Consider the following 26893-nt stretch of genomic DNA (forward strand, 5'->3'; position numbering starts at 1 on the left):
TCTTTGTCCCCGAGAAACTAATTAGTGTTATTTTCAAGTGTGAAGCACAGTTCAATATGGATAATTTACAACCATACATACATCTTCCCAGACAGCATCCAGTTCTATTGGAGGAGCAGCTTGTTTCAACATACTCTTAAATGCAGACTCTTTTCGTTTCATTTTCCGAGCTTCCTCTTTTTCTCTTTCACGTTCACGGGCCTCTGCCTTTTCTAGTAACTATCAAAAAAATCATATCTAATAAATGATAGCATAAGTCCTGTTTCAAACAAGTCATTGTTCTTAAGTATTATCATATCATTTATAAATGTTTTAATTTGACCTCTAACAATGAAAGGTAAGATAGTACATCATCTTTGCACATTTTATTTATAAATCCATTCACAGTATCTTATCCCACTAGCTTATAATTGTAAATACTTTTTAGATGAATAAAGTAGTTATCTGCAATAACTGAACTTACACTATTGAAAGCCAACTTGATATTTCCAGCATCCAAAGTAGTTGATCTTTTGGTTGAACTGATTATTGCCACAAAATCTTCGAAAGTAGTGTTTACTTCAACTACAAATCCTTTATCCTAAAAGCCAGAAATCTTGTTATAAATAACATGTAATTCCAAGAAATGAATCAGTATTTTCAAATAGGTAAGAACATGTATTTTATTTACCTTCAGAATGTCTTTTATTATCTTTTTTTCATCATGATAACGTGCTTTAAGATCTTCAACATAAAACTTGAAAAGATCAAGTGCAGTTGATCCTAATGAAAAAACTAAAGAAGTCAAAAAGCTAGCTCTAACCGAGAGCTGCAATTACTTTTTGTTTGTAAAACAAACGTAAAATAAAGCACACATCTCCCATCCCCCAGCACCTATGCTCCCACCATCTCAACCCCACATCAATTCCAACTACTATCTTAGGTTTGGAAAGAAAAGAATCTCACCAGGCTGACCAAGCATATTAGTGAATCTAATGTCAGAACTAATAGTTGGATACAATTCCATCCAAGAGGACATAGAATGTAGTTGTCCATGCTCATGCAATTCATCTAAAAATATCTGCAAGAAAAGAGAACAATTACATTTGAAAAAAAAAATCATTAGAAATATAACAAAAACATATGTTAAAAACTGCTGGTAAAACCTAAAATTCTTTTAACAGTGTTACGTATCATGTTTAGGTGCAAAGAATATTTGTTATTTGAAGGGATCAAAATGTTTTTAGACTACTATCCTATTCTCCTAGTCTTCAGTTACCTGTCCCTTAAGACAAAAAATGATTTTGAGTTAAAGAAAAAAATCCACAAAACATTGTGTGTGTGTGTGTGTGTGTATATATATATATATATATATATATATAAAACCATAAGTCATCAAGATAACTAAAATGACTGGAATTATCTATTCTCAAATGAGGCTAAAGAATGAGTTTGTGTATGTCCTGTAAAATACTGTTTTATCTAAATCTCGACTTGAAAGAGACAATCTCAGCATGTCCAAATTAAAAGAACAAAGATAATCTGTAAGATGATGCCAAAGACTAAGTGCTAAATTTTACTTAAAACAAACAAAAAAACTACAACAAAACCTCCTGCACCGAAGGAAATAGTATAAATCACATTACTAACCCTCAAAAGTTAGTATGTAAAGAGTATTCTATCTTTAAGCCACTGCCTTTCTAAAATATTCCATAGGAAATTTGTATGTGGAAACACATTTAAGGACCTCAAATGCACTGATTTATGATGTTCATAAATATTAAAAAAGGAAAGTAATGTAGCTACCATGGGTAGCTATTAAATGTGTTGTTTAATAATCATTGGCATAATATGGAAAGTTAAAGGCTTGACAAATAGTTGAAAGTGAGACCTTTCAGATACGGATAAGGAAAACTTCAGGTTTTTTTTAAGGCTTTTTCAGGCTGGACGTGGTAGTATACTCCGTTAGTCCCTGCACTCTGGAGAAAAGAAGTGCACCTGGATCTGCACGTTCATGGCCAGCCTGGTCTGCTTTCAATATCCAGGACAGCCAAGCTACATGATGAAACCCTATCTCAAAAAGAAAAAGCAGTTTTCATAGATAAGTTATAAATAAATCTTTGGAAGGTGAAATAGGACTGAAAAATTACTGAGCTGAGTACCTTAAGGAATACCAATATAATGATTTAATAACCTGCTATATTAACATTAAACAAAAACCATGCTATATACATACCAACCTGATTTAAAGCTGTATTTTACACATAGCTGAAGGCCCATATGGCCTTTAATTACAATCTCTTGGCCTGCAGTTCTAGCATTTGGTACTCTATATATTGTCTTACTTTCTATGACCCAGATTTCTATTTAACAGTTATATTTATATCTATTTTAAGTTTAAACTATTGTAAACTTTAAATCTTCAAAAAGGCATTAAGGCTTAAACGTTGCAAAAACCTAATAGTCCTCCCTTCTTGTCACAAAGCAGATTCTCTAAATCTAGGTATAGGCAGGCTATTTTAGTGCTTACTGTGAAAATTAGACTGAATTCTGAAAAACTGAACATGAACAAAGCTGAGTAGCATGTCTACACCCACAGCTTTAAAAAACCGTTTCTGTTCCTTTCTTCTCTATATGCCACTAATTGTGCCTCTACTTGTGCTCTATTTGTTTGGCTGTGTTTGCCTGTGTTTCTTTGGGCGCTTTTTTCGTTTCCTCTTTATGTGCCTCTAATATCTGGAGAAGCCTAGAATTGAGATCATTTTCCTGTGTTTCTGAAGCGAAGGAGGACCCAGGGTAAGATGATCAATCCTCACTCAGAAAGGCAAACGAGATGGACCTCAGAAGAGGGAGAAAACAGGAAACAGGACAGGAGCCTACCACAGAGGACCTCCGAAAGACTACCCAGCAGTGTATCAAAGCAGATTCTAAGGCTCAGAGCCAAACTTTTGCAGAGTGCAGGGAATCTTATGAAAGAAGTGGGAGACAGAAATACCTGGAGGGGACAGGAGCTCCACCAGGCGAGCAACAGAACGAGGAAATTTGGGCACTGGGGTCTTTTCTTAGACTGATATTCCAACCAAGGACCATGCATAGAGATAATCTAGAACGCCTGCACAGATGGAACCCATGGCAGTTCAGTATCCAAGTGGATTCTCTAGTAAGGGGAACAGGGAGTGTCTCTGACACGAACTCAGCGGCCAACTCTTTGATCACCTCCCCCCAAAGGGGGGGCAGCCTTATCAGGCCACAGAGGAAGGCAATGCAGCCAGTCCTGATGAGACCTGATAGGCTAGGGTCAGATGGAAGGGGATCTCTATCAGTGGACTTGGAGGGGATTAGGGGGAAAAGTGGGAGGGGTTGGGAGGGAATGAGGAAAGGGGCTACAGCTAGGATACAAAGTGAATAAACTGTAATTAATATAAAAATAAAACAAAACAAAAAAATGTTTCTGGAGCTGGAGAGATAGCTCAGAGGTTAAGGGCACTGGCTGCTCTTCCAGAGGTCCTCAGTTCAATTCACAGCAACTACATGGTAGCTCACAACCATCTATGAGATCTGGTGCCCTCTTCTAGCATACAGGTTTACATGCAGACAGAACACTGTGTACACAATAAATAAATAAATGTTAAAAAGAAAAAGATGTTTCTTTAGATCATTTCTAGGTTAAATGTGATCAAAGGAATGATATGTGCCCCTAAGTAGGTAGAAAGGAACAATCTGAAAACTCACTGGTGTTTATATGGCCCCATCAGTATTACTACATATTAAAACTTACCCTACATCTACTGGATCAAATTCTTAGGATGGGGCTTAATAATAATCTTCGTAGTCACAAAAGTTATGCTATACAGAACCACTAAAAAAAGTAACTTAACAGAACAACAAATTTCATAGAACAAGGGTAAATTCCTGCTAATGGCTGTGATGTGAGTAGTCAGTAACCACTGGCATGGTAGAGATGTTTTTTTACATGAGTCTAACACAAATGTTAGAGAACTATTTGAACAAATGTTCAAGAACTATTGCCCTAAAGGACAGCAGCAGATCAGACTTATTTAAGCAAAAAGCTTATTTAAGCCACTGCAACAATACTGTCACCCTAATACAGAGTTTAATAAAAAAACTAAAGACTGCTTGTAACCAAGACTGCATGGTTTTAAATCCCAGCTCCATACTTAGTAGTTGGTGGATCTGGTCAAGTTACTTCATCTTACCAGGTCTTATCTCACCATTTCCTTATTTATCTGAATATACTTAACATAGCACATATATCCTTCTAAGACACAGCTTCAAAAACACAGGTTATACAAGCAAAATACATTAGCCAGAGGTTGTGGAATTTATCTGAAATGCCTGCTCTTGGAAGGTGTAGACAGAAAGATCAGGAGTACAAAAGTAGTCTGGGCTACATACCAAGTCTAAGTCCAGCCTGGGTTACCTAGGATCCTATCTCAAAGAAAACCCATAAAAATGTAAACAGCAAAAATTCATTTCTTTGTAATGGGAAGAATACCACTGGAAGTGAAAAACAAGCCACTGACTACGGAATATCCTTTACCTCCCATGTAAAGTGCTTTCAAACTTTAATACAGCATGTTCTTTAGGAGACACACATCAACTGCTACCAGGCACTTATCACTCACCTTGTTTCCACTTAGTTCTCATGATATTTTTCTCAGCTAAAACTTTATGCTCAAGTTAAACAATGTTTTCTGCAGCCTGCTATATTACTCCTCACATCCAAGAATAAAAACATAATTATAAAAATTCAACATATATAGTCACCCAAAAAGCCTAAGCAATGAACTGGATACAAATATCTCAAAACTGTTTTGATCCTTGTTGAAAGTCAATGTCTATAAATCACAACCAAGCCAGAAAAGGCATTTTTCTATTACCTGAAAAGATTCCCTATTTTTACGCTGCCGCCTCCTTTCTCTCAACAAAGTCTTCTGTTTTTCTTCTTCTTCTTCCTTTTCTAAAGCCCGGATGTGTTCCTCAAAGCATATTAATGCATCTTCTTTATCCATATCTAAGTATTTTTCCAATAAAAAATAAAAATAAATGTGAAATTTTAACAAAGAGCACATGCACACTGCAAAATAAACTGTCTAACAAAAGCATTATTATGCTTAACCCAAAAAAGTTTTTACTTTTTAAAATTTTCTTAGTTCAAGAGTTCTGTATAAATTTTGATATTCATCCCCCTCTCCAATTTTTCACAGATCTACCCTCTATTCATCCACCTAACTTGGTTGCCCCCAGTTCCATTTACTTATTTTAAACCCATCAAGACAAATTTTTTGTGCCCACATATTCTTGAATATAAGGAATATGGTCAATTCATTAAAGCTACACTCTTGAAGAGAACACAGCCTCTCCCTCCCCAGCAGCTATCAGTTGCTAATAGCTCTACAGCTAAGTGGGATTTTGTGGTCAACTCCCATCTCCATGCCAGCATTTGATTTGTGAGTTCATAAGTGCAGCTGCCTTGCTGTGTTCAGAAGACAACAGTGATCTAATGGTTGACTTATTACATAATTCAAGAATTATCTCTTAAAGGTAACTTAGATTGGGGCTAGAGGGATGGCTCAGTGGTTAATAGCAATGGCTGTTCTTCCAGGGGACCCGAGTTCAACCAGCAACCACATGGTGGCTTTCAACCACCTGTAATGTGCATAAAAACAGTGTTTAAAAATTGGTAACTCAGATCTCTCCTTTCCTAAATCTAAATTTAAAATTAAATTAGAAGGAATCCATTTGAAAATAAAGCATTTTCTTCAGAAATGGACAAATCATTGTGTAAAATTTAGTTAGTAACTGCATAAAGTCAGAGTAATTGTGATTTCATACAAAAACTGATAATAAATCTGTGACTACTTGTCACTATTTTTCTTATGTAATTACTGTTCTTACTCTGTAACTCTTCATCTTCTGCAAATGTTGGATTATCCATCAGATACTGCTGGGCTTCAGACCAAGTAGTGGAGTATGTAACATTAGCCATATTGTCAAGTATGTTTTTTAAGGCTTCCCAATTTCTCTTCCTTAACTGCTTTGCTTGTTCCTACAACAAACATTTAAATAGACCTTTTAATAGTCAAACAAGGTATCTGAATTGCAATCACTTAATTCCTTTAAGTTCTAATTAATCCTTACTCTTTGAAGTCAGAATCCAAGAATTGTATTTGTTTTTATATCCTCAATCCATATACTTAACAGTATACAGTACAGACAAAATTTATAAAAAGGGCTACTGTGTAGTCACAGCATGTAAATACCGAAGTCTTCAACAACAATCAACTATGTTTACATTTTTAGTAATAGCTACACTATCATCTATGAATCCTTTAAGACCATATACAGAGCAATCAAGGATGTGGAGAAAGGGGAACACTCCATTGCTGGTGGGAGTGCAAACATGTACAACCACTTTGGAAATCAATCTGACGCTTTCTCAGAAAACTGGGAATAGCCTACCTCAAGACCCAGCTATTAAACTCCTGGGCATACACCCAAAAGATGATCTACCATACAACAAGGACAGTTTGCTCAACCATATTCATAGCAGCATTATTCGAAATAGCCAGAAACTGGAAACACCCTAGATGTCCTTCAACCAAAGAATGGATAAAGAAACTGTGGTACATTTACACAGCCATTAAAAACAAGGAATTTGCAGGCAAATGGATGGAACTAGAAAAGATCATCCTAAGTTGAGGTAACGCAGACCGAGACACACATGGTATATATTCACTTATATGCAGATTTTAGTCATATAATATAAGATAGACATACTACAATGAACAGACCACAAGAAGATAATTAACAAAGAAGACCCAAGGGAGGATGAGTAAATCTCACTCAGAAAGGGAAATAGAATAGAAGGCGGTAGTGGTTGAAGAGCGGGAACAAGGTAGAAGAGGGAATGCACACAGAAATAAGAGTAGAGATCAGACCTGGGGAGAGTAGGGGCTGGAGGGCAGAAGGCATGCAGAGAAAAGAAAAAGGGTGGATGGGGGCATCTCTGAGACAACTTGCAGACCTAAATCAGAATAAGGCCTCTGGGAGGATATGATGGGGACTCTAGCAAAGACTCCTAGCAGCCGGGCCATGGAGACTTAAGTGGATACTCTTATCTAGATAAGAATCCTAGTGGATGGAGGAGATCCACCAACCCACCCACAAAAACCTCAATCCAAAATCTACCTTACAGCGGCAAAGATAGAACAGATAGAGCAGAGACTGAGGGAGTGTCCAACTAATGCCTGGCCCAACCCTAGAACCCACCCACGGAAGAAAGCCAGCCCCTATCACTATTAACGATGCTTTGCTATGCCTGCAGACAGGAGACAGTTGTCTTCTTAGAACCTCCACCCAGCAATGGCTTGAAACAGATACTGAGATCCACAGCCAAACATTGCACGAAGCACAGGGAATCTACTAGAGAAGGGGGGGTGAGGATAAGTGGACCTAGAGGTTCCACAAGACCATCAGAGACAATCACCTAGGGCCCAGAGGTCCTTGTGGAGTCTAAAGCACCAATTAAGGAAAATGCATGGTCTGGACCTAGGTCCTTGACTTATAAGCAGCTGATGGGCACCTTAGGCTTCATATGGGCCCACAAGTTAGGGAGTGAAGGGTATCTCTGACATGGACTATGTTGCCTGCTTTTTAAGATCACTGGGACTGTTCTACCAGGCCACAGAGGAAGAAGACAAACTCAGTCCTCATGTGAATAGATGAATGGGGTATCTTTGTATGTGCGGGGGGTCTCCTATTCTGAAGAATAGGGGAGAGGAGGTGTGGGAGAATGGTTGGGACTAGGAGCGAAGGGAAGGGCTTATGACTGAGATGTAAATTGAATTAATAAAAAATGGAAAAAAGCTAGATGCAAAAAATTTTATAGCGATAAATCAGTACTTACTACTCATTACTATGTTTGAAAAAGAGGGAAAAAAGATTGAGTTACTCATTTTACCTTTTAACATAGCTTCCAATGAATAGATATGATGAACAATACACACTATTCAAATTAAACAAAAAAAACCTGCATTATAACTTTTACTCACTTAAAAGAAGTTATTTAGAATGTTGAAATAGTGATAATTTAAAAAGTACCTTTTCTTTTTTTGAAAGGAAGAATAAAACATCTTCATAGATTTCAAGACGATCACGCTCTGATATTGCATTCCAAACTTCCATCTCCCCAAACATTTGCTCAGCTTTTCTAGTGATTATGAAATCAAATGTTACTTCCATAAAGCATCAGTACAACTTTAGACCCCCTTTTCAAAGACAGTCCATAAACATTCTCTCCACTGTTAAGTTTACAAATGCATTATTCAAGAACACTTCATGATGGTAAATAAATTAACAGAAAAGAAAAAGCCTCTATTTTCTCTTAAGATAATTTTCACATTACGGCAACTTCTGCAGACTTTAAAACAGGTAACAGTTAATGGAGTATGTTTATTCCCTAATTAATACCTGAGGCAAACTCAAAATTACTGATATTTTGAGGACATCTTAGGAATGTGCCATATCCTCATTTACATAGCTATTTTCATTAGCATCTATTTCGTATGAGTTAGCAACAAGTATGACAAAAACAATAGGGGAAACTGTCTACATCATTACAAACCATACTTGTATCTAGTCGTAGAAGTCATTTTCTCATGATTTTCAAGAAAACGCTGAAAGGATTCTTTAGCTTCTTTGTATTTTGATCTTGCTTCTTCTTTTTCTTCTTTCTCTGTCTGGACTTTATAGGCATTAAAGGCCTGCTTTTTCTCACTCAGCTTTGCTAAAGCACTAAATAAGAATATCATACAACAATAAACAATGGTTAGAAAACCAAATGTTAGTGCTTCGATACTAATATTTGATACATATATTACACATTTTAACATATATAACATTTGATACATGTTAATAAAATTTCTATAATTTATTGAAGATAAAAATGTTTCTAAACAGCAATTTCTAGTCTAGTCTTTTTTTTTTTAAAGATTTATTGTTTATATGGCATTCTGCCTACACATTAAATCTCATTATAGATGGTTATGAGCCACCATGTAGTTGCTGGGAATTGAACTCAGGACCTCTGGAAGAACAGCCAGTGTTCTTAACCTCTGAGCCATCTCTCCAGCCCTCTAGTCTACTCTTAAAATGATTCTGATTTTATCTGTTGCAAGGTGCTCAAACTGTAGGACAAGCTTTTTGGATTTTTGGCTATAGTACATATAAAGTTCTTCTACATAGTTATGAATAGCTGTTAAGTTATACTGCATTACATGATATTAAATGCCCTAAGATTAATGTAAAAAGTAAACTTATATTACCTGTACCGAGGATCATTAATGATCATTTTCATAGCTTGTTCCCATGAAGCATTGGAGGGTACCCGCTGAAAATAATTTAAAGGAAAAATTAAAATTTCAGACAAGAACAAGTAGAACAGTCATTGCAAATATCAAGTACCTCCCTTTGCAGATTTTTTAGTCTAAATCTTTTTGATGAAGAAATTGTCATATATACTTATTGACTGAAAGAAATTTCACACTGAAATTGAAATATTTTTGCATTAGAACACAAACTAAAAGTAATGATTTAAGTTATAAAAAAAAATCTTACATATCAAGACAAAAATTTGCTTATGAAATACCTTGTTGAGTATCACAAAAAATATTCAATTAAAACATGATAAATTTAATTTGCTTTCAGTTACAATAGTTCAAGAGATTAGTATTTTAAATAAAGGTACCAAAGTGAACATTTATTAAGAAATTATTACGTTACTAAAAGAAATCTGCAATACCTTTTCTTTCAGTAATTCTTTAAATGCTTGCTTTGCCTCCTCCTTTGTATTCCAAGTATATGTTTTTTTTGCTGGTTGGCTCTCTTCCTCTTCTTTTTTAGGAGTAAAACTAGACAGAGAGAGAGAGAGAAAGTCAACCATGTTATTCATAATTTCAGTAACTATTTTCTGCTTAGAAAAATCTCCATATTGTTGAGTTGTTTGATGCTGACCTACAACTTTATAATTTTAGAAGGAAGTTTCTAAGATAAACCTTAAAAATATAACTGTCGGGGGCTGGTGAGATGGCACAGTGGTTAAGAGCACTGTCTGCTCTTCCAAAGGTCATGGGTTCAATTCCCAGCAACCACATAGTGGCTCACAACCATCTATAATGTGAACCGATTCCCTCTTCTGGCAGGTGTAAATGCAGATAGAACACTCATATAAATAAAATAAATAAATCTTTAAAAAAAAATATATATAACTGTCTGAAGACAAGAACATAAAGCTAAAAATTTTTGAAATGTCAGTTACCACACCCTACATAAATGCCAAAGTCTAACATGGAATTGTACTAGGTAGACTTGTATCACTATTCTACACGTTAATAAATGGATTATATTCATTCAGATGTTTCACATTTAATCTCTGACATTTTTGTATATGTACATAAAAACTAAAAACAATATGGAGAGCAATCTAAGTGATCTCTTAGCAAAATCCATCTCAGTTAATTTTGTAAACATTGCATGAACAGAATACAGCAATGTTAATCTGTCCACATGTTTTTGAATAATAATGTACTGGCATAAGCACCAAATCACTCTACAACAAAAAGAGCCAAAATAAATATTATTTATAATATTGTGAAAAAGACTGCTGAATACTGATTTTAAAAGGAATTAACATAATATAGAACTACCAACTACTTTTTGGTGTCCAACACTAAATTTAAAAAAATTTAGTTCAACATAAAAATGATGGAAATAATACTGTAACAGATCCTGCATAAGAATGTAATATATATAAATATATCATACTTTAAGTGTCCTTACATAGAAATTGATTCAAATTATTAAAAAATCATGACTCGTGAACTATACTGGTATGATGCCAAGAATGAAATCTCATTAAAATTATGAAAAAAATTACTCTTGCTATTCTTCATTCATATAAATTAACACAATAGTATAAAAATAATCATATAAACATATCTGTGATAAACATAAATTTCTCATTATTTGTGAAGTAATTTAACTACGTATTTAATACATGCATTATTTACTAAAACAGAAATATATTATTTAAGAATATGTACAAATTACATGTAATTATCATACCAAGTGACATGAAGTATTTTGAACATATCAGTATTTTAGTATTCAAAATATTTGAGTATAAAATGTAGAAGGATGATATCCCAAAAGTTTACATAAGATGTCATCACATGACATGAAGGACCTTTATGGATGCAAATAAATGTCTGAAATATATACATGTATGTATATGAACGCAAGTACACACCATACAAAGTGCTTAAATATATGTATATAAATATATATACAAAAAAATACACGCATAGCTAAAGTCAGAAGTGTAAAGGAAAATGTAACCTTTACTCTTGTCTCTATACCTTCTCCTTTTTAAAAAATATCTTAGTATTAAGTTATACAGCTATTTGTGAAATTAACATGAAAGAAGAGAAGGAACATTTACAGTAATGAGTAGAGAGATGAAGGCAATTGACTAAACATTAACTGGATAACAGTGCTTGGTCAGATTAGTTATCTGTTTATACCTTGTGTATCTTAGATTATATGGTAGAAGATTCCTCTATAAAGTGCCTTCTCTTATCTGAGGCATTTTTCAACAAAGCCATTCATATTTTTCAATTTACTTATAAAAAGCTGAAAACCAAACACCACTAATAAGAAAAAAAAAAACAGTTTAATTCTACTCTATTTGGCAGAGCCTCGAAAATTCATCTGTATGTTCAACAACAATCTACACTACTTTTTGGAAGAGCTGTACTAAGCACATACACAAAGGAAAAACAAACACATCCCTCAAAAAAATAAACAGACCAGGAGATGATACCAAGCCTTTATTTAAAATACTGAAAGCTCGTAAACTGCTTCCCCCCCCTACTTTATCCTTGATTTTGAGTTCATAAAGTACAATGATAGATGTATATAACATGTATTACTTTAAATTTGTGCCTTACCCTATACTGAGTGCTAATCAAGGTAAGATTACACCTTTAAGAGATTATTTTCAATGGTTTGGTGGTATACTTCTGAAATTCACCTTTTCATAATTGATCAACTATAGGAAAACCTGAGCTCTTAAACACTTAATGATCATTGACTAAATTAACTAACAAGTTCTTATAATAAAGTCAGGCATTTAGAAGTCTGAGTTACTAAACTTACTCGGTTACAGTTTCTTGTTTAGATGGTTCCTCTCCAGTATTACTAGCCATATCACCACTCAGTTCTTGAATAGCTGCGGTATTAGCAAGCTGTGCCTGCTCCTCAGCTGATACAGTTGCTGTAGTTTCATTATCTGCAGCAGCAGCAACAATGGAAGCAACTTCAGGTTCAGGAGCAACTGGAACACTGCCCACAGTATTAGTAGGTGTGGTGGAAGCATTGGCATTAGCAGCTGCAGCAGCTGCTGCAGCAGCTGCAACAACAGCAGCCGCTGCTTCTGCAGCAGCTATGGTACTCATAGTGGTAGGAATTTCTGTGGTGGGAACTGGGGCTGTTGATGTTGTAGTACATTCTTCTTGCTTGCTATACATTAAAAGAGAAGGAGGGAGGGCAGGGGGATGGGGAGAGAACTGGTTATTTCAATAATGTAACAATAAAGCCTATTATAAAATCATAACACTAAAGAAATAATCAAAGGGCTAAACAAATCCATTGACAGGAAACTAAAAAGCCACCCCATAAGATCACATAATAAGACTATACTAATTTTATGTTTGTTTTGGAGAATATCTAGCTATACTGCCTAGGCTAGGCTCAGATTCATGAAGCTTGGCCTTCATGTATGTTACTACTTCCGGTTTCTACCATTATTTGTCTTCAGGAAACCTGTAGAAAACAGTAACATGTAATAGGCATCGATATAAATGCTTGTATCTTCTAACTGCCAATTACTTCAATAAAACCTCAATTTGTTAGTTTGTATAACATTTGACATGTATCAAAAATTCTCATAAGAACTCTAAAATCTACATTTCAATAATTAAAGGGACACTTTGTAGGCTGGGGATATATAGCTCAGTAGTTGACTGCTAACAAGTGCAAAGCTTTGGTTCCATTCATCAAGACCACAAAAGAAATTTAGAGTAATGGAGGAGAATAAGAAACTTAATTCACGAAAAATGCATTCCATGTTAAAGTACTTACTTGTCTTAACAAAGCATACATTTAAGTAAATATACTTCCTTTTTAATCCCCCCACCATAAAACCTTACAAAGACATCAAACCATTAGCCTAATCCTGTTAATAAAAAATAAATAAACAAGAATCCTATAAAAATTGACAAATTTGTAAACCATAGTGATTTTCAAAATTGCTTACCTGCTTTCTTCAGCTTTGATCATGGCTATTAAAGAAAACAGAAAAGTTACCAACTAGTTTTTAAATATAAACACTGAACACAAACTATGAAATGAAAATACCATAGCCTCATAGAATTTAATTTACCACCTGAAAAGCAATTTAAAGCTTACTTTAAAGGGCAAGTGTTTGCCTTAGTTTCAAAGTCTCAATACAACCAAAAATTTTACAACAGTGATTGTTGAGCAATCTTTTCCAAATCTGGTGTTTCCAAAGGCTACTAGCTTTGTAATCACTCTATGGAAATATTAGTAATTTAGGGATACAATGCTATTGTCTCCAGGAATGAGACTACATAAAAAACAAAACAAAAAAAAACCCTAAATTTAAATTGGTATCAATTTTAAATTCCGGCCCACTTTTCATACTAACACTAAGAAGGAGATAAGCAGCTACGCAAACCAACAATTTGTAGTCATATCAGAAATGAGCTTGATACTCTGTAACAATTTGGGACTCTATTGATAACATTATTATAAGTTCATGCTCAGACAATTTAGACAGAGCTTTAAAGACTTGAGCACTCAAAATCTGTTTGCATTCTAGGCTCAGGTAAATTTTTAATTTGGTGGTATGACATGTATCTTTAATTTCTTCTCACTAGGGAATGAGGTGCCCCATGTAAATAATGATGTAAGTGTTAAGTCTATGAACATATTTTAAAACTTATTACTCCTTAAAAGAAAATATTTCTGAAAACCTATATTAAGATGAAAAAAGGCCCACATAAAAGGTTATCATAAATACTATGATCTAATGTTCTACATAAACACATAAAAAAGCTAAGTAAATGAACCTAATATGGCAGCATTGTTCTTTACATTGTTTACTGTCAGATGTTCCATGTTCTTATTAACCCTATCACTTCCCTATAACCATTTACTTAGCTAATCTAGACAGTTAATAAGAGATTATATTTTAAGGAGTGTAAAGTAACTCAATTCTTATTCACAGCACAAAGTCTGCTATTTTAAGCTGAGTATTGTTAGATAATAATCTTTCCTAAATTTTCAAAGGAATTGAGTAGCTGACAATGTTGAAAGCTTTCCTTCTATAAATAAAATATATTTAACTTAACTTTCAGATAAAAAAATTAATACTATTTTTCATGATACTAAAACAGTACCAGCATTAGGTATAATATTATAATGTATAGACAGAACTGATTAAGATCAACTACCAACTACTATCACTATGAAGTTTAGTCCCATGTCCCATGTATGCACCAACATTCTGGGCAATCCCTGTGAAAGTTTGTATCTGAACTTGTTCAACATTCATGTTTATTTAAAATACCAAAGTACAACTGTAAAATCTATAAGCTCATTTATAATATAACTCTTAAATAAAAGATTTTTTTAAATTAATATCTTTCACTGCAGATTTATTCATTCATGGTTAGTGAATATTAGTCACATACTCTAAATGTTAAGTGTAACAGAAAATGAATTATCAAAGCAGCTCACCATGCAGGTTTGATTTTGTAATAAGACCTCCAGCAACAATGGTATTCTGGTATCCTAGTTTCAATGGAATCAAATCAAATAAAAGTCTATTTAAAATCTATAGAACTGAGATCTAGAGCAACAAAAACATAAGAGCCCATAAAACTGTTACATCATTTAAAATGCTCACACAATTTAATAATAATAATAATAAAAAGGAATAAGGTCTTAGTTTGAATAATCCTATTCAGGGCGGACTGTTTCCAGGTGACTGGCACATATGTAACAACTTCCCAGTAGAATTGTTTTCCCATCTCACCTTCAAGATCTTCAAGTTCCTTAGGTTTAGCCCAGCGAGACTCTTTTGTTTGAGAATTATAGTAATAAGGCTTCCCAGAATCAGACTTGTACTCCTTCCATGGGCATTTAGACAAAAGTTGCTAAAGAAGAAAACAACTTTCAGCAAATAGTAACATATTCAACATGACTGACCATCCACACTATTTTTCACTAGACAGTGTATACCTGTATAATTCTAAATACTGTGGCATGATTAAATCTCATTTAACTTTTAACAACAGTACAGAAGTTAGATTCTTCTCCATTAAAGAACGTTACTTGAAGAGAAAGTAACTGATCAAAGATAATAATACTTATTAGGAAGCGCAGGGATACGTTAAAGCCAAGTACCTAACTGAAATTCAAATGTATGTGTATTCCTACTTTCTTCACCATAGGTAAAAACTGTCATCTATAGTTACTGAATGGGAGGTTCATATATTAATACAAATAGGAAATTTGGGAAAAAGTGAAATCTGACTCATCTATCCTCATGTTTTAGTTTCATAGTCAATTGTTTGTTACAGCCCTATATGGATTATAGGATTATGGGTGAGAAAATAATGAAGGTATGTAAAAACTAGTATATAAAGCTTATATACTAGGCACTTAAAAATCAATTTTAAGTGCCTTTAAATTGAAGTAGCTCTGTATGTGAGCATGTGTATATGAACGAGAAATAAATATTATCTATCAACCTTCCTTCTGAAACATTGTATCCATATTAAACTACTTGGGGCAGGCTGCATAGAAAAATATATTCACTGTCTTATTATGTTCTTTAGTTAAGAGAAGTGAAAATAGAATACCACTGGCTAAGTAAAACATTCTTCACTGAAAAAAACAAAAACAAACAAACAAACAAAAACCCACCTCTTTCTGAGCAAGACTATTAAAACATACAACTGTAATGTAAAATGTATTAAAACATATGCAACTACAATGTAAAACATTGCTTAATTTACTGCTTAAATTATAATTTTATCATATTTATGTATTTTGGATGGTGAGATGTATTACCATTCAAAATACATCCACAAAACACATCCCACTTCACAGGCATTTCCACAAAGAGAAAATATTCTACTCTAAGACAGTATTTTATAGGTTACTTAATTTTATTTTTTAGAAACCCATGGTTAACTGGAACTGTTCATATCTTCTAAAATCACACAGGTCATGCTATATTGGAGAACTTGATTTCCCCTTCAATTTATTCCTTTTTTTAAAAAAAAAAAAAAACACAGGGATTTTGTGTAGCTTTAACTATCCTGGACTCACTTTGTAGACCAGGCTGGCCTTGAACTCACAGAGATCCACCTGCCTCTGCTTCCCTGAGTGCTAAGATTATAGACATGTGCCACCACGCCTGGCCTTCAATTTATTCTTTAAGACACCTCTGAAGATAGGACAATATTAAACAAAGTCTATCCAAAGTCTATTCTTGACTTTGTCTATTATTTTAACTACAGTAACCCTCTCCACTCAATGTCTTTATTAACTTGTTTCAGACAAACAAAAACTGCTTTTTTGAGCTTAATACAAAATTCTGAGAAACATAGCCAAGCTACGTAACAGCCCTAATTCCTAGTCTTTAAACATTTACCTCAGCAGGTGTTTTAAGATCATCTGGCTTTTCCCAGGTAGACTGTTTTGTTTCAGTATTATAATAATAAGTCCTTCCATCAGGCGATTTATGTTCTGTCCACATTGATTTCTAAAAAAAATGGAAAAAAATTGATATGTAAACTATCCAACAATGAATATCCATGAATGAGAAAGTAGCAAGCATGTGAATACCAAATTTAAGTATAAAACGATTGTATTTTATTTAAAAGTTCAAATGATCTAAAATAATATCAATGGACATAGAAAAAAACGGAAAATAAAACATTTAAAAATAGTTCAAAAGTAGAATCGATCAATTAAGGTTTTAGGACCGTCATGACTACTCTCAGAAGAACAGTAACATTTTACCTGGATAATAACCAGGTAAAATGGATATAACCTAGGACCCCTGCTCATATGTAGCCCATGGCAGAGCAATATCCAGGTGGATTCCCAAGTAAGGGGAACAGGGACTGTCTCTGACATGAACTCCGTGGCTAGCTCTTTAACTGCCTCCCCAATGGGGCAGCAGCCTTACCAGGCCACAGAGGAAGAGGAAGACAATGCAGCCAGTCCTGAAGACCTGACAGGTTAGGGTCAGAAGGAAGTGGAGCAGGACCTCCCTATCTGTGGACTTGGAGAGGGGCATGGGAGATAAGAGAGGGAGGGTGGGATTCGGAAGCAATGAGGGAGAGGTCTACAGCTGGGAGATAAAAAGTGAATAAACTGTAATGGATATAAAAAATAAAAAATTAATTAAAAAAAGGATAATAAAAAATATTTTAAAGATCAGAACCTTATATTGTACAAATTACTGATAATTAAGGGTAGGAATAAAGGAAAAATTATCCTAAAAACAAAACATTTTACCTTTTATAGAAAATAATACTCTAGGAATATAAATATCTATTCCACTGGATAAACTATACAAACCTAATGCTCTAATATAGGTATGTAAATCATGTATTTATCTAGTCTAATTAAAAAAAATACTTGGACAATGTTAAAAGTTTGCAAAACTGAAAAAAAAATGTTTTATTGCAAAAACCACCAGCAAAAATAAAAAATAAATTTAAGTATGACTAGTTGTATGTAAAAACACAAATATGTGAAGTCCAGGCTGGTAGCATGGGTTACTCTGGGCAAAAAGGAACATATGCAAGACACTTTAGCGAAAAAAAACATTGGAGGAGGAAACAAACAAACAAACAAACAAAAAAACCAAGAAGATGACTCTAAATGTATTATCACTTAACTAAGATATATGGTAGACCCACCTATGTATATATTAACATTTGTATAATGCATAAATATTAAAAATTACACTGGATAAGACCACTTTTTTCTCAGTTGCTCAGTTACAGCATCCACTGGAACATCAATAACACTGGTGATTATTGGTGATTAAACCCACAACCTAAGTGAGGAGTAAGCCTTAACACCTGTATATTGCCATAGAAGTCAAGAGCTCTGAGCCCATGAACTACCCATTTCTTGTTTTCTGTGTTTTGATGCTAAGTACAGTGCAGTGATCAGTTTTAGTGCAGCTTCTTCTCTGTCAAAGTATACTTTACAGGCCAAATGCCTAGTTAACTCTGTTCACCTTTTCAAGTAAACAGTGTGCTCTGATTGCTTCTTCCATTCAGAAGCAACTGAGAATCATCACTGAGAATGCTGTCACCATAACTAACGGGATCCTACCAGCCCACCAGCCTCAATGCTTTTTGGGGATAGCACCAGAATCTGAAATGGCAAGCTTTTAGAGTAAATGAAGACTTGCCAGGTCTAGCCCTTGGCCCACAGAGCAATTTTATATACAATAGGAACAGAGGAAATAAGACACTTCACCCCAGTAATCCTGTCCTCCCTTCAGAACTGGAGAATTTCAATATTAATGGGCAAGAAAGAACTATCTCTGAGTCTTTGTGGTTTTGTTCTTCTTTTTCTGTGGTAACATACCTTTTAGTTTATGAGACTGAGAGGAAACACGAGATCTGCACAAACCAGACGAAAGCCTAGCATGAGAAAAGAACTACCCCTAACCAAGAATCTACCCACTAGAAAAAGCAAAACAAAACAAAACAACTTATTTTTTTAAATGGTATGTCCTGGATATAACAACTATACTTCAGAGAAGATTATTTTTTTCTTATTAGTTTTACTTGTTTCTCTAAGAAAGAATATGATTTGCCAGGTGGTGGTAGCACATGCGTTTAATCCCATCACTTAGGAGGCAGAATCAAAGTTTGAGGTCAGCCTACTCTACACAGCTAGTTCCAGGACAGCCAAGCCTACACAAAGAAACCCTGTCTTGGAAAACAAACAAAAAAACCCATTAAGTTGGGGTGGACATGGAAGTAGGTCTGGGAGGAAAAGAATATGATCAAAATATAATGCATGAAAATCTTTTTAAGCAAGAAGGGGACAGACTATATACCAAGACATACAAAATATAAACAGAGATCCAGCATAATAAAAACAAAAATATAATGCAATGTGACACCCCCCCAAATTATGACATTTCAATATCTGAACCCAATAATTGGAAGGCTAAACAAAGAATTCAATCCTAATTTTTAAGATGTTCAATGTACCTTATAGTACTTTACACCTGTAATCCTAGTATGTGGGAGAGGAAAACATCAACACCAGTTCAAGGCCAGTCTCATATCCATAGTGAGTTCTAGGCTACCGGAGTTTACCCTCAAAGAAAGATTAATCAATGACCTTAAAGAGAATTTAGAGAAACAGATATCTCGGACAGACCTATAAATCAAAAGTCAACGGAAAGCAACACCAAGCTGAAAGAAGACTATCAGGGATTATAGACAAGGTTCAAAAATTAAATCAGAGATCAGTAAGCAGCAACAACAAAAATCAACGGAATTGTTAAAACATTCAGGACCTAACACACCAAAACTAGCAATCTGTGGAACCAAGTTACAGATAAAGGCATAGAAAATCATTCAGTGAACTTATAGTAGATAATTTAGGGCCCCTCCCGAAAAAAAAGGCCTAAATTGATACAAGGTCAATAATTATTTAGAACTCAGAAATTATCAGAAAATTATTTCTTCAAGTCATACTAATTAAAATGCCACAGGTATAGACAAAAAAACAAAACAAAACAAAAAAACAACTCAAAAAGCAGTAAGAAAGGAATATTACAAAAGCAAATCCATCTGAATAACAAGAAACCTAGAATAAACTAAAATATAAGCAATACCTATACTCTAGATGCATGCATGAAAGAAAAACAACCTTGTGACCTCATGACACACCTCAGTTGGTAAACCAATAAAACTAAAACCTCAAATCCATGTAAAAAGAATGATAAAGGGTTAAGAATTCAGAGAATAAGGCTACAAAACAAGGTATCAATAAATTAAACAGCTCAATCTTTGAAGAGTGACAACATGAAAACAGGTAGAATTAGAAATAAAATGGAAATGTTATAACACCGAAATATAGTGTAACATTAGGCAATATTGTGGAAATTAAATTCAAATTACCTTGAAAATCTGGAAATCATTATATTTTAAATGTGTAAGACTTAGCAAAATGAAACCAAAGACTGCAACTAAGCCAAAGACTGGAAAAAGCCCATGACCGGGACGGGCTTTTATGGCCTTTAATGAACTAATATCAATGCTCCTTAAACTATCCCACAAAGGAATAAAATGTTTCCAAAGTCATCTTATAAAACCAGTAATGTTACAATTCCAAAATTATATAAACAAAACAAAGAAACAACACACCAATCAGCCTTCAACATAAAGGCAAGATGCACAGATTCAAGACATAAGCCAAATATTTAGGTTGGTTGAAGTGTTGAAATTTGTCACTGGATAATGAAATTTATTCCTTTTAAAAAGCTTTATGATGAAGAGCTTGCATGTCAAACTTAACTAGACCCAAAGTCTATCCATTTCAATAAAGCTCTCTACAGATAGAATAGCCATTTTGAAGTTGTGGAGATACATACTGCATTTTATGCTTTTAATATCAATTTTTTAATGAACGTATCCACCACTAATCCAAGATAAAGTCAGAACTAGAAAATCAATTAGCTTTATGTATGTCTTTTTCTTTTAATATCAATTTTTTAATGAACGTATCCACCACTAATCCAAGATAAAGTCAGAACTAGAAAAGCAATTAGCTTTATGTATGTCTTTTTCATTACTTGTACCCCTTATTTGCATTCAGTCCTTCCTTATTCCTTAATTGCTTTCTTGTTCTTATTTGTGATATATTGTACCTAAACATACATTTGTTTTCATATGCACATATGTATGAAAATTATTGACTAGGTTTGTATGAGGTTAAGAACACATGGTTTTATTCTGAGATTTTGTAACCTTTTTAATATTATACATTCTAAATCCACCCATTTTTCTTAGCATTTTATGATTTCAATTTTCGTTACTGCTGAATTTTATATTCATTTTATATTTGTATTTCATTTTATATATGTACCAAATTCTCACTATCTAATCATCTCTTGATGCACAACTACAGTGAGTAGAACAGCAATAAACATGGGGTACAGTTACCTCTATGATAAGACAAAGAGTTCTCTGGGTATATGAACATTTGAGTAAAACAGCTGGCTTATTTGGAGGTCTATTTTAATAGTTTATGTATTTGAGTGTTTTGCCTGTATTAAAGTCTGTGTGCCTTGTGCTCAGAAGCCAAAAATGGACACAGGATCAGCAAGAATTGGGAGTTACAGATGGCTGAGAGCCGCCTTGTAAGTGCTAAGAATCAAAGCTGGGTCCTCCAGAAGAGCAGACATTTCTCTTAAATGCTAGCCCCTATTTTTAAGCAATCCTCAACGTGATTTTCACACAGCTGTCTTCATTTGCACAGCCATCAACAGTCAATAATGTTCTTATTACATACCCCTGTTACTTTTTTAACACAATCCCAAGCTTTTTCGATTTTACCAAGAATGTCCCAGGAACCAGATGAAGGGGTGAAAGCCTACTAGCTTAGAGAGGCAGAGAAAGCAACCAGCTGACCTTTCTACTCCGCGATGTTCCATTTGGAAAAAGGGCCTTTTTCTCTGTTCTGTCTTAAAAAACCTTCAATCTGATTGTCTTCCCTTTCTACTTCCTGGGTGTCTATCCATCCTCTGGACTTCCTCTTACTCTCTATGGTTTTTTCCTACATTCACTCTCTGTCAACTGGTTGCTTGCTTGCCTCCTGACCTAAGAGCCAGTATTTTATGAAAGAGAAAAATCTCAAGTTTATCTTTTCTAAAGTCTGAAGGGAAACAAGGGTGCCAATTCTTTCTGCTTTTATTCAATAAATCGCTTGGATACTTAGCTGTAGAGTAAGATAAAGAGGTATAAAAAAAACCATCAAATTATCCCTATTTGTAAATGACTATATTTAAAAGATGCCAAGGACTCCCCAGAAAACCCTCAGACATGATATTTTCAGTAAAGTACTAGAATATAAAATAACATGCAAAATTTAGCGCTTTTATATTTACCAAATATATTTCTTTGGTTTTGACAATGTCTATAGCAGGTGAGAGTTAAACCTCAAGGTTGATGGTCTTCCCCAGAGTGGTCTTTAAAAAAATCTGCATCTTGACCGACAGATTCCACAGCTATTGGCGATTGAAATGCCAAAAACCTGTTTTCTTTAAAGTAATTGGCCTTGGTATTTTGAAACAGCCACATAAAATAGAAACAATCTCTCCTAATTCCCATCAAAATTATTTTTTAAAGTAAGAGAAGTTTCAACATTTGGCATGGAAAACTAAGCTTAGCAAATAATATTTAAAAAAACAATGATCAATACAGCATGTTGATGAAACACAAGGAAGTAAATAAAAGCTTAAACAATACTCACTGCACCAGATGCTGCACCTAAAAGACAAAATATTACAGGGGTAAGTGAAGTGCTCCTTAACAGTTCCAGTATTTCTTCCTTTCTCTCTCTCTCTCTCTTTTTATTAAAGCTTATGAGCTGTTTCATATTACCTGTTGTTATTTCAGAACTTGAGCTTTGATCTCCAAACTTAACTGCCAGCTGCCAAATAAGAAACATTCATCTTGCTCTCTGGCTATTCTAGGTGTCACTCTCACCTAAATTCCTTTCTATTATATAAGCTACTGAAGTTCAATTGTGCATTTATTCTCAAACCCTTGCCAAAGTTACTTTGATCTATGCATGTGCTACCGTGTAACACATGAGAAACCACACACCCCTGCTTAAAAGTTAAATTACAATTAAGTACTAGCCACATTTCAAATACTCAGTTACATGTAGCAACTACAATTTGATAGTAACTATAGGCTACAAAACATTTCTACTATAGCACAAAGTTTTGTTAGTGTTGTCCTATACTACCCTATGTGTATGTATGTGTACATACATATAAAATCATCCCTTTTTGATGTAAGGGATTTTCAGGTGTTAGTGACAAAGCTCATACACATAATTCTTAAGTTTAGAAACTAGTTAACTGAAAATAAGTAAAAGAGAAAGCAAAGATTATAAAACAAAAGTCCAAGAAGAGCAAATAATTCATGAAATGGCGCTACTATTCATATCCATGTTCCCAAAGGAGAAATTTGAAATCAGTACAGTTCATTCACTGTGTAAATATTTTCAGAGCCCCAACTATATTGACAGGATAGTTAAGCACTGAAATTTATATCAAATGTTCCAGGATAAGTTCTAATTACTTAATAATTACAAAACACAGAAAATTATGAGTACGAAAAACTATGTGCACAATAAACTTTACTTAAGGATATCAGACATTGAGAAAATATCAAAAACTGATCCTACAGATCAGATTAAAAACTATTTAATTTTATGTGAATGAGTGGTTTGCCAGCATATATGTATGCACACCACATGCATGCTTGGTACCCAAGGACAGAAGAAGACAACAGAGCCTCTGGAACTGGAATTACAAGCGGTTCTTAACCAAGTGAGAGTGGGGAATGGATGCCAAGTCCTGTGATAAAACAGCAGGTGCTCTCAGATGAGCCATCTCTTCAGCCCCAGATACCAATTTCATTCCTTATTGCACTATGGCTGTAACTTTACAAATGAAGTCCACCATACACTGAACACATACCTGCTGCTACATCCATACTATTTACTCCAGGCTGAAAGAAAAGAAATTAATAACATTCAAATCATTTACACTACATTTTATAGAAACAATACAAATCAATTTCATGTGTAATCTGTAAGCAACTAACTCAATGACTATAAATTTTCTAGTGGTTTCAACTCCCAGGCTTGCTATACATTTCAACAGACCAACATAGTTGGGGGTACCTTAATCACTTTAAAACATTACATGGTTATCAACTGTATACACAACTACAACCGTTCCCTCTCAATTCTGAAATCTACAAAGCTCTGAAAAACCAGTTTTATTAATTAAGCAACAAAACTTACTAATATTAATGTATTAGAAATAGGGCCTCATACACAGGATATTTTTGAAATGTAGAATATGCAAATGTTAATAAATACTCTATAGTTTGACTAAAATACTAAAAACTTACTACTCTAAATAAGTATGTCATATGTGTTCATTAAAACGAGCAGGCTCTCAGGAAATAAACATGCTTAAACTAATACCATTGCTATTTATTTATCACCAAATTACTACGTAAGTATGACAGCCTCATTCAAGAACATTCTAAGTTAATTTGCAACAGATGAGGTTTCAATAAAATTTTCAAAATTTTACTGAAGTTTCAAAAAAAATTAAGTCATCTCATTTTAAGTTGAATATCAATTTTTATTAGCATTAATACATAAAATGTTACCTTTGAAAATATTACAAGACTACTAAAATGGTTTTCCTTCACAAATTGTTTAAATGCCTTGTCTAATATAGAAGTAATTTAATCACTGAACATGTATATATGTTGCAATATAATGCTCCATTACAATTTCTATGTTACACTTTAGTTTTACAGTGGCCTATAAAGTACATGCACATTATTATTCATACATGAAAATAAACCAAAACCCAGAAAATAATTTTTGTAAGTTTACCAACCGGTAAGGCAGGCTGCATGGAAGCCTGAGACATATGAGACATCATCATCCCGGACATTACTGAAGACATCATCCCAGGCATCTAAAAGAAAAGTTAAAACAGTTACCACATAAGATCAAAACACTTTATAGAGCTGTAAGTATCATACAACCTAAGAATAGAAACCACTGGAACTATGTTACTACATTATATGGATAATATGCTTAGTAAGTGCTTGTTGAATGAATGAATTATTCTATCATGACCCTGTTCCAATACTTACACCATCACTCACATGTATGTTTTATTATTCTAACTCCAATTTGAGACTATTCATTTCCTGTTATTTTTAACTGAGCACTATTTCTTCTTTCTTTGGAACAAGAGAATGTAAGAAAAAAATAAAACTTAGTATTTTTACCTTTTATCTGTACTGAGCAAATTTACAGTAGTCTGGTCCTTTTCAAAAATCTTAGATCAAAGTTGCTTAAAATCTAAACACTGACTTAAATGTATATAAATAAAAGCCATTTAATCATAAGTACAAAAAACTACACAAATACCTGGACATACTTGTTTGAGAATTTATTTTCGTCTACTAACAGTCACAATTTAAACTGAATAAGTAATAAGGATGAATAAAAATCATGATTTACTTTCTAAAGGATATGATCAAATGTTCATGTGTTACATAAAATACAGTTCTGAATTAGAATTTTCACTTATAAGACCATCAAAAGAATCTAAGGAAACTTGTAGGGTGACAAAAATTACAATAATCATAGGTACTAGGACACATAAACTGGAACAGAAAAATATATCAATAGGAAGTTATATTTCTGGTCAGTTTTATTACTTATGAAAACTCCAAGTAAAATGAACCGGAACACCTGTAGAGTAGCACGGGGTTAACAGGTTTAAAAACAGCTAAAAACGATTTAAACTATTGGGCAGAAATTAAGAATGACAGATTACTTAGAACATACGGCCAAAATACTTTATAAAAAGCACAGGATTTGAAAACAAGCACAACAGCTCCAAAATTTAACTAAGAGATTAAAAAAGTAACATACAGGTTACAAAAAAAGAAATAAAAAACTGGCACTACATTTCAAACTAGAATCCTAAGATAATTTCAGAAGTAGAAGTTTAAAAACCTAGAAGAAAAATAGTAATTTCGCCTAAGAGGAACGAGGGGCTTTAAAAACTAGAATAAAAAGTAAAATCTCTATTAGTTACAATAGACTGAGAAAACTAATACAACCTCAGTCGAACAATTTTGACTATACCACAAAGGCAAAAATCCATTTAAAAAAAAAAAAATCAAAGCCACAAAATTGCCATAACAGGTGTCAAGCTTTAGTCCAGATCAAAGAGACAATATTCAAAATCATATAAATAAAAACATAAAGACTTTAACAGAATTGTCTTTCATTGTTCTTCATATTTCTCAAATTTTAAAACACTTCAAAATTATTCACTGACTTATGGTTAGAAAATGAGATGTGACAGAAAATACAAAGCAGTTTCTTTAAGTCCTGACAGGCAGAGCTTAGCTACATTTGCTTTACCTGACAAAGTCAATTGTGAGCTTTTAAAATTTCATGTAACTAAATATTCTAAAAGTGAAACTGATGGTATGAAAATGAAACTAAAGAAAAACAATATGCAAAATTCTGTATTTCATACAAAACTACTATAAAAATCTGGCACATTTAGAGTGTTCAGAAGTTTGAACATGCCAAAAGGGCCTATTTCCCTGAGCTCCTATTATCTACTTAGGAAACCTTACAATGATTCCTATTTCTATCATTCTAAACACAAAAGATAGATGTACACTTTACATTTGCTATCTCTAAAACCAGATTATCTTTGCAAGGAGTTGGATTCAGCTATACTAGTTACTTGGCAGTACCCCTAATTTGAGACTAATAAAATTATAATATTCCTTTTGCTGTTGTAACATCGGTGGTAATGAAACTGAACACAGGCTGTAAAATTAAAAAGGAGTGGCTTGTGTTTTAAATCCTCTAAATCCTCAGTAGCAGTTTATCTTCTCTT

General features: G+C 33.8%; 1 protein-coding gene across 9 annotated transcripts in view; it reads right to left on the minus strand.

Moving 5' to 3' along the window:
• Window positions 1-26893, minus strand: part of Prpf40a (pre-mRNA processing factor 40 homolog A) — a 47364-nt gene that overhangs the window by 9130 nt on the left and 11341 nt on the right. For 3 of the 9 annotated variants that reach the window (XM_060390174.1, XM_060390170.1, XM_060390178.1), the window contains exons 3-20: window positions 24854-24934; window positions 23912-23942; window positions 22672-22688; window positions 16805-16915; window positions 15179-15299; window positions 14881-14934; window positions 13376-13400; window positions 12217-12579; window positions 9803-9911; window positions 9327-9391; window positions 8632-8796; window positions 8104-8212; window positions 5899-6049; window positions 4881-5014; window positions 946-1060; window positions 671-774; window positions 464-580; window positions 82-219 (exon numbers count right to left, since the gene is read on the minus strand). In XM_060390174.1, coding sequence (XP_060246157.1) covers window positions 82-219; window positions 464-580; window positions 671-774; window positions 946-1060; window positions 4881-5014; window positions 5899-6049; window positions 8104-8212; window positions 8632-8796; window positions 9327-9391; window positions 9803-9911; window positions 12217-12579; window positions 13376-13400; window positions 14881-14934; window positions 15179-15299; window positions 16805-16915; window positions 22672-22688; window positions 23912-23942; window positions 24854-24934 — 2010 coding nt within the window. The remainder of the gene's footprint in view (window positions 1-81; window positions 220-463; window positions 581-670; window positions 775-945; window positions 1061-4880; window positions 5015-5898; window positions 6050-8103; window positions 8213-8631; window positions 8797-9326; window positions 9392-9802; window positions 9912-12216; window positions 12580-13375; window positions 13401-14880; window positions 14935-15178; window positions 15300-16804; window positions 16916-22671; window positions 22689-23911; window positions 23943-24853; window positions 24935-26893) is intronic. The other 6 variants (XM_060390175.1, XM_060390171.1, XM_060390172.1 and 3 more) reach the window with 3 other exon arrangements.

Source organism: Meriones unguiculatus, chromosome 8, assembly GCF_030254825.1.
Source record: "Meriones unguiculatus strain TT.TT164.6M chromosome 8, Bangor_MerUng_6.1, whole genome shotgun sequence".
Taxonomy (NCBI): Eukaryota; Metazoa; Chordata; class Mammalia; order Rodentia; family Muridae; genus Meriones; species Meriones unguiculatus.